At 54.9% G+C, this 9,037-nt stretch overlaps 1 protein-coding gene across 1 annotated transcript in view; it reads left to right on the top strand.

Moving 5' to 3' along the window:
* The first annotated feature begins 41 nt into the window (after positions 1-41).
* Positions 42-9,037, top strand: part of cs (citrate synthase) — a 17,457-nt gene continuing 8,461 nt past the window's right edge. The window contains exons 1-6 of the mRNA XM_043681744.1: positions 42-150; positions 2,255-2,320; positions 3,240-3,371; positions 5,154-5,342; positions 6,275-6,474; positions 8,354-8,483. Coding sequence (XP_043537679.1) covers positions 148-150; positions 2,255-2,320; positions 3,240-3,371; positions 5,154-5,342; positions 6,275-6,474; positions 8,354-8,483 — 720 coding nt within the window. The 5' untranslated portion in view covers positions 42-147. The remainder of the gene's footprint in view (positions 151-2,254; positions 2,321-3,239; positions 3,372-5,153; positions 5,343-6,274; positions 6,475-8,353; positions 8,484-9,037) is intronic.

Here is a 9,037-nt window from a genome sequence, read left to right as displayed (position 1 = left end):
TGTCTAACAGGTGCTTTGCTGTTCCCCCCCCCCCCCCTCCAGAATCTGAAGGATGTCCTCGCTGAAATCATCCCCAAGGAGCAGTCAAGGATTCGAGCTTTCAAGAAACAGCACGGCCAGACGGTTATCGGGCAGATTAACGTCGACATGGTACGGATTTGTGTGCTCCCACAGGGTGGGGCGTATTCCTGTTTCGCCAGTCTCGCGGGCCCAGTCCGGCTTGTTGTTTCCTGGGGCCTGGTCCTCTTCCATCTTCTAGAGAGTGAGAGTTGGGCCTCTCCACTGAGCCAAAGCTGCGATCCAGTGGGTGGGTGGGTGTTCTGGGGCAGTGGGGGCCAGGGTCATCCCTGGTCAGCGTTCACCAAGCGATGCCCGGGGCACGTGATTCGCCTCCCGGTCAGGAATCTAACCCACCAGCACTCTCCCCGCACTGAGGGCGGCGTGTCATTAATATTGACTGAGGTGAGGAAGGTGGTCCCGGAATCCCCCTGCCCCACCCCCACAGGAAGGTGTCACAGCCAGTTTGTTGGATTCGTCCGGGAGGGAGCTGATCCCTTGTGGCTAAAGGGATCAAGGGGTATGGAGAGAAAGCAGGAATGGGATACTGAGATTGCAGGATCACCCACCATCATATGGAATGGTGGATCTGGCTCGATTGGCCAACTCTTATTTCTATCTTTCTAATATTACCAATGTTAATTAGTTATTGTACCTACTAATCATCATCGTCATAGGGAGGGTATGATTAAACTCGAGAGGGTTCAGAAGAGATTAGAGTCCAGATTAGAGTGGAGCTGGAAAAGCACAGCAGGTCAGGCAGCATCCGAGGAGCAGGAAAATTAGATTAGATTCCATACAGTGTGGAAACAGGCCCTTCGGCCCAACAAGTCCACACTGACCCTCCGAAGACCAACCCACCCAGACCCATTCCCCTACATTTACCCCTGACTAATGCACCTAACACTACGGGACAATTTAGCATGGCCAATTCACCTGATCTGCACACTTTTGGACTGTGTGGGGGGGGGAACCCACGCAGACACTGGGAGAACGTGCAAACTCCACACAGACAGTCACCCAAGGCTGGAATCGAACCTGGCTCCGTGGCACTGTGAGGCAGCAGTGCTGACCACTGAGCCACCGTGACATTTCAGGCAAAAGCCCTTCCTCAGGAGTTCATAGCGCTTTGGAAGAGGCGTGGGTGGGTGGGTGTTCTGGGGCAGTGGGGGCCAGGGTCATCCCTGGTCAGCATTCACCAAGCGATGCCCGGGGCACGTGATTCACCTCCCGGTCAGGAATCTAACCCACCAGCGCTCTCCCCGCACTGAGGGCGGCGTGTCATTAATATTGACTGAGGTGAGGAAGAAGGTCCCGGAATCCCCCTGTTTGAGGTGAGAGGAGAAGATTTAAAGACACGAGGGGCAACTTCTTTCGTACAGCAAGTGGTTTGTTGGTGGAATAAATTTCCTGATGGAAGTGGTGGTTGAGGGTACAGTTACAGCGTTTAAAAGGCTCTTCAATAACTACATGGATGGGACGTGGGGCGGATGGGACGTGGGGCAGGTGGGACTAGGTCAGATTGGGATTAGGGTCGGCACCGACCAGTTGGACTGAAAGAGTGTGTTTGCGCGCTGTACGACTCTGTAAGTACATGAACAGGAAGGGTTTCGAGGGACATGGGCCAGGAGGGACTAGGTCAGATTGGGACATCTGGTCGGTGTGGACTGGTTGGACTGAAGGGTGTGTTGTGTATGTAATATGTGTCGTCGTGAGGTCTTTTCTGATAATCTGTGCCCTCCAGCCCTCCTCACGGTCTTATTGTATTAACCAACCCAGCCTCCTTCACATGTCAACACCACTCTGATTTGAGAGGCAATGGGTCTGTCTCTCTGTGTCTGTCTCTCTGTGTCTGTCTCTCTGTGTCTGTCTCTCGAAAAGGTGAGGACTGCAGATGCTGGAGATCAGAGCTTAAAAATGTGTCACTGGAAAAGCGCAGCAGGTCAGGCAGCATCAAAGGAACAGGAGAATCGACGTTTCAGGCTTAAGCCTGAAGATGGGCTTATGCCCGAAACATCGATTCTCCTGCTCCTCTGCTGCCTGACCTGCTGCGCTTTTCCAGCGACACATTTTTAAGCTCTCTCTGTGTCTGTCGCGCTCTCGCGCCCGCGCTATGTCTGTCGCTCAGATTGTACCTGTTTCCCCTTTAATAAGGGTGTGTGTGTGTGTTAATTGACCCGCTCGCTCTTTACTGCAGGTGTACGGTGGCATGCGAGGAATGAAGGGCTTGGTGTATGAAACATCCGTGTTGGACCCCGAGGAGGTACAAAGCTGCTGCTGGTGAAGGTTCTCTGTACGCGGTGGGGTACCGGGAGGTGGGGGGGGAACGGGTAGTGCAACCTGGGCAGTGCCAACCTGTCCTGGTCTGTAATTGAGCTCTCACCCAACCTTTAAGAGGGGCCAACGTGGTCAGGCTCACTTTCGATGTGCTGGCTGGTCCAGCCTTTGGAGTTTACCCACCCCACCCCCCTGGGAGAGGGGGGGGTGAGCTGTCAGTTTGAACCGCTGCAGTCCCTCCCCCGCGTGTGCTGTGTGGACGCAGTGCCATCTAGGAGGGAGACGGTGAAGGGTGGCCAATATATATCCCGTTTGTCCCTTGCTTGGCCCCGCCTTCGTTATAAAAGTCTGGCCTGCAGCCTGTGGATGCCACCGTACCACCACCTCGAGGGGCAATTAGGGACAGGGTGATAACTGCTGGGCCCAACCAGTGGTGCCCCCGCCCCATCAGGGAACGTAAACGAAGGGGTGTCGTGTCTGAGCCGGTACAGGAGCTGAGGTTTCAACAACTCCTCCCTACATTTGGACAATGCCTCGGACACCCGTCTGAAGTTGTTGACCCAGGGCACCAAGCCCGGGGAGGAGTCAGAGAGACGGGTGGGTGGCAGTCATGAGGATGAGGAGCCTAAGAGGGTTAAGGGTGGGTAGTTCCAGTGTCTGGGTGCCTGGGGCAGTGCCGCCCAGTGGTGGGACAGGTGGGGCATGGGCTTGACTGGAGAGTTTTGAACAGGACGTAGTACTCGCAGGGCTGCGGGAGGTGTGAGGGGGGGGTGGCTTGCGCTCTGTCTGGCATGAAGGTTTCAGGTTAACGCCCGACCGTGTGATGCTATCGAGGGGGAGTTTGGAATGCAGCAGGAGCCTGCTCGGGATGTTTCCCTTCTGACTCTTTTCTCTCCTGCGGACAGGGTATCCGTTTCCGTGGCTACAGCATCCCAGAGTGCCAGAAGCTTTTACCGAAGGCACCCGGGGGAGAGGAGCCCCTTCCTGAAGGTCTGTTCTGGCTGCTGGTCACGGGAGAAATCCCCACACAGGAGCAGGTAACGGCGTGCGCCTGGGATCTTGCTGTGTTGTGTTGTGCTGAGGTCAGTGTTGTAGGTCCCCTCTGTCTCTCGGTTCAAGGGGTTTCTGGGAGAGCCATTTATACCCACAGGACAGCACAGCTCTGTGAATACTCTGCGATAAAGTGACACTCAGTGCCACGAGGGCAGTACTAAATACACACGGGGGCGCACGCACAAATGCACCTGCAGGGGCACACACTCACACATACGTGGACACACGTGCACACACTCTTCCTGTCTTGCTGTATTGGCACATGTTCTCGTGTCACATCCCTTCTGGAAAGAAAAGGCAGGTGTTGTGGAGATGTGTTGCGTCGCGCCCCCCTGGGATAACTCTGCGCGAATAGCAGAGTGATGGGACAGCGACCGTCCAGCTCTGCGAGTTGGTGGCGCTGATTAGTTTTCTCGCCGAGGCACACGCTTGCCCTGACAGAAGTCGGCAGCAGGGTTCTGGTGAGATGGGGGGAGGGGGGCAGGGTACATCAGTTAGGTGATGACTGACAGTTAAGTTCCAGGCTTTGTTTAAATTTGAAGCCAGCCTTTGCTCGCCCTGAGGCCGGCCTGACCCCTGATTTGTTGGGGTGCTCCGTTTGCGATTTTAGTTCATACGCGCGCAAACAACTCTGGCCAGTTGCTTGCTCATGTCTTTGCAGTTACTTTTCACTCAATTCTAACACGGTTACATCAGGTTCAAAGCTTCTCCCTCTCAAACTATAAGGTGAATTCTATCATGTTGTGGCCCTGGGGTTCCTTCACCTTAAATTTCCTAATCAAGTCTGCCTCATTACACATCACCAAATCCAGAACTGCCTATTCTCTCGCTGTCTCGACCACAAGCTGGTCCCAAAAAATTCATGGTGTCGACATTCCACAAATTCGTTTTCTTTGGCTCTGCTACTAAGGTAAATGTGAGCTGGTGTGCAATTCGCTTGGTCAAACTGCTCGATAAGGGAAACACGGTTTATTCAGACAGTGTAGTAAAAAGGCAACTAAAGGAGAAGGAGCTTGGAATAACTCAACTGTGTTGGGAAACACAGCGGAATAATCGATACAATCCCTACGACCAACTGTTCCAATGGAGTAACATCTTGTAAACGCAGCCCTTGACAATTCAGAAAAGAAGATTATCGTGTGCAGTCCTATCTGTGAGACAGCGGTGCACACAGCAGCTCCCCAGAGAGAGAGAGTGAGTCTCATTCCTTCCACAATCCCAGTCCACACGGGCTAACTAAAGCAAAACCCGCAAAATGCTGAGCCCGTGCGTATGTCTCTCTCCACCCACTTGTGCTTCCGTTGTTCCCTCATTCCTGAAGAAGGGCTAATGCCCGAAACGTCGATTCTCCTGTTCCCTAGATGCTGCCTGACCTGCTGCGCTTTTCCAGCAACACATTTCCATCTTCCGTTGTTCCGACCTTTTCTAAACAAAATAACGCCGGGGCCTCATGATTTGTTTTATCTTGTAGATTGCTCTGCCTCCGCCCCCCCACCCCCACTCTCTCTCGCTCTGAGAGAACTCAGAACAAAGCACACCTCCCACAGCCGCGGGGAGATGGGTTGGGCGGGAGATGCTGTTGGCGGGGGATCACGACAGTGGACCGGGATTTGTAATCCCTCGGTGCGCTTTAGGAATGGGTCGGGAGAGGATAACGCGGCGAGGCGGTGCCGATGAAGTGGCTGTATCTGTCATCACCGCCCCCACCCCACTTTGTGAATGTGTTCACCATAGCCTCTCCCCATCCTCCCTTTGTCTATCTCCAGGTTAACTGGGTGTCGAAGGAGTGGGCAAAGCGAGCGGCGCTGCCCTCGCACGTGGTCACCATGCTGGACAACTTCCCGAACAACCTGCACCCCATGTCCCAGCTCAGCGCCGCCGTCACGGCTCTCAACAGTGAGAGCGGCTTCGCCCGGGCCTACTCCGAGGGAGTCAGCAAGGCCAAGTACTGGGAGGTAGGTGGCCGCTGGGACGGGCTGGCGGGTACACGGGGGGGACGACTTCTGACGCGCGAGAGGGGTTTGGGAGTGCTCCTTCGGGATTCTCCTGGGGTTAACTCGTGAGTTCCGTCAGTGGCTAGGATTGCCAGTACATGGCGGCTGAGTGGTTAGCACTGCTGCCTCACAGTGCCAGGGTCCCAGGTTCGATTCCAACCTCGGGTGACACGCAATCAGGGAGGGGGTGTAGGGGGCCGGAGGGGGTGACACACACAGGGATAGGGAGGGGTTGTAGGGGGTGACACACAGAAAGTGTCTAAATCGAGATGGGGGAGGCGGCGGGGGGGGGGGGATCAAATGGAAAGGCTGATACAAGGGTATGAGTGTAGGCACAGAGTAGAGGGAGTTTTACTCTGTCTGAACCCCTGTCCCTGGGAGTGGGGACAGTGTAGAGGAAGCTTTACTCCGTATCTAACCCCGTGCTGACCCTGGGAGTGTTTGATGTTGGGGGGCGGGGAAAACAGAGCAGAGGTAGCTTTACTCTGAGTAACTCCATGCTGTTCCCATCCCTGGGAGTGTGCTGGTGAGGTGGGGGTGCCGGGGGGGGGTGGAGAGTGATAGGGAGGGGGTGTCACAGGTTATGCACGTCTCCTGAAAGGAAGGATGAGGGTTTTGTGAGTTGTGCTGCTGTTCCCGGAGGGAGTCTCCGTGCTGAATGAGCCTCCCGTGCTGTGTCGTGTCGGGCCGGGCCTGTGCGCTGCCTTCCATCATGTGTTTTGGCTCCATGTTAGTGTGTGCAGAGTCACTAGCCCTCCCAGGCTGCTGCTGCTGCCCAGCTATAAATAGGCAGTGAGTGCACTGCTGGCTGTTTCACAAGAATGAGAATCTTCCCATTTCACAGTCAGACGCAGATCTCCTGACTCTGTGCCTCTCCCTCCGTGTCTCTGCAGTTTATCTACGAGGATTCGATGGATCTGATCGCTAAGCTCCCCTGCGTGGCGTCAAAGATTTACCGGAACTTGTACAGGGAGGGGAGCAGCATTGGTGCCATTGACCCTGAGCTGGACTGGTCTCACAACTTCACCAACATGCTGGGTTACTCTGACCCTAAGTTCACAGAGCTCATGAGACTTTACCTCACTATCCACAGGTCAGTGTCTCGTTTCCCACTGTCTCCAGCATTGTCTCGTCTCTCCATCCCCCCCGGCACCCCCCACCCACACCTCACCAGCACACTCCCAGGGATGGGAACAGCATGGAGTTACTCAGAGTAAAGCTACCTCTGCTCTGTTCCCCCCCCGCCCCCCAACATCAAACACTCCCAGGGTCAGCACGGGGTTAGATACGGAGTAAAGCTTCCTCTACACTGTCCCCACTCCCAGGGACAGGGGTTCAGATACAGAGTAAAACTCCCTCTACTCTGTGCCCACACTCAACCCTTCCCTTTGTATCAGCCTTTCTATTTGATCCCCCCCCCTCCCCGCCTCCCCCATCTCGATTCAGACACCCTGACCTGCACATCCCTGGGCACTATGGGACAATTTAGCACGGCCAATCCCACCCTAACCTGCACATCCCTGGGCACTACGGGGACAATTTAGCATGGCCAATCCTCTACTTTTATATGGAATCTGTTTGATTTCTTCCAGCAGAGAGAGGGGACTATTCAGCCTCTCTGTTCTGTGCTGGTGTTAGAGTTCCACATCAGACTCTAACTCCCTGCACACACAGACACACAGCCTTTCTGCCTCGTATTTCTTACTGTGGCCTCCCACCCTCCTGTCCTGCCTGCATAAACCCTTGTCGTCCCACATGCTCTGGCAAGAGTCCCCGGACCCCATGGTTGGGTTGATTGTAGTATTTCAATCTCTCTTTATCCCGCACACACCAAGTGAACATGAGTAGGCCCAGCCCCTCTCTCTGCTACGTGGTAAGACTGTGGCTGCTCTGGCTTTAACTCTTGGCTCTTCGTTCATGCCTATCCCACTGCCCCTCCCTCGATAGCTTTTCATCCAACCCCTTGGTTTGTCAACCGTCGACCGAACTGGGCCTTGAATATATTTAAGTCTGTATCCCACTGCCTTCCCAACACTCCGGAACAGAATTAAATGTTAGCCGGAAATCTGTTTCAGATGGGTTTTTCAAAAGAGTGCTACCCCTGGTTGTGGGTCCTCCTGCCAACGGAAACATCCTTTTCTCACGTCCACCCCAAAGGGGCTGTCAGATGTTTCGGTTCCCACCTGATCTCCCAGAGGGTACAGGCCCAAGGCCGGCACGTGGCTCCTTCCAACTGGCCGGCCGCGGTCAGAGTTAGAATCCTGACCAGATTGATGAAGTCTTGCAGTGTGGAAACAGGCCCTTCAGCCCAAAAAGTCCACACTGACCCTCTGAACAGTAACCCACCCAGACCCACTCCCCTACCCTATTATCCTACATTTATCCCTGACTAATGTATCCTAACATGCACATCCCTGGGCACTATGGGGACAATTTAGCACGGCCAATCCCACCCTAACATGCAAATCCCTGGTCAACTACGGGAACAATTTAGCACGGTCAATCCCACCCTAACCCGCACACCCCTGGGCACTACGGGACAATTTGGCACGGGCAAACCCACCCTAACCTGCAGATCCCTGGTCAACTACGGGAACAATTTAGCACGGTCAATCCCACCCTAACCCGCACATCCCTGGGCACTACGGGACAATTTGACACGAACAAACCCACCCTAACCTGCAGATCCCTGGTCAACTACGGGAACAATTTAGCACGGCCAATCCCACCCTAACCTGCACATCCCTGGGCACTACGGGACAATTTAGCACGGCCAATCCCACCCTAACCTGCACATCCCTGGGCCCTAGGGGACAATTTAGCAATGTCAGTCCCTCCTCACCGTTAGTGTGGGTCCCTGTCCTGGATGCAGGCACGGATTTGTTGGCTGGACCAGTTTCCCTTGGCAGTGTGTGGCTTCCCGAAGATTGACGCGGGCTGTTTTGTTTTTTGTATCTTGTCTTTCACTCCAGCGATCACGAGGGCGGTAACGTCAGCGCCCACACCAGCCACTTGGTGGGCAGCGCTCTCTCTGACCCCTACCTGTGCTTCGGAGCAGCGATGAATGGGTTAGCGGGACCCCTGCATGGTCTCGCCAATCAGGTACGGTACGTAGCTGAGCCCGGATCTGGGGTGGTGGGGGGAGAGGGTCAAGGGTCAAGGGGATGGACTCGCGGGTCGCTGCATGTGGCTGGGGGTGGACCCGAGGGACAAGGCACACAGCGTGAGTGGCAATGGCTGGGTGGTTTCATTACCCAAAATGCTCTGTAGATCCGGGTTCAAATCCCAGCGTAGTCGGCGGCGTCATTCTGGGAGGAAACTGCTGTCCCTATCCCAGTCTGGCCTACACGTGACTCCAGACATACGCGACGGGGCTGACTCTTAACTGCCCCCTGGGCGATGAATACCGGCCGAGCCAGTGACAGCCTCATCCCGTGATGGGATTTTAAAAAACAAAGTTCCTTCAACCCGAAAATGTGCAGGTTAGGGTGAATTAGCCATGCTACGTTGTACCTGTAGTACCCAGGGATGTGCAGGTTAGGGTGGGATTGGCTGTGCTACGTTGTCCCCGTAGTACCCAGGGATGTGCAGGTTAGGGTGGGATTGGTCGTGCTAAATTGTCCCCGTAGTGCCCAGGGATGTGCAGGTTAGGGTGG

This window comes from Chiloscyllium plagiosum, chromosome 43 (assembly GCF_004010195.1).
Source record: "Chiloscyllium plagiosum isolate BGI_BamShark_2017 chromosome 43, ASM401019v2, whole genome shotgun sequence".
NCBI lineage: Eukaryota > Metazoa > Chordata > Chondrichthyes > Orectolobiformes > Hemiscylliidae > Chiloscyllium > Chiloscyllium plagiosum.
Note: the sequence above shows the minus strand (reverse complement) of the source record. Positions and strands in the feature narration are given on the sequence as shown.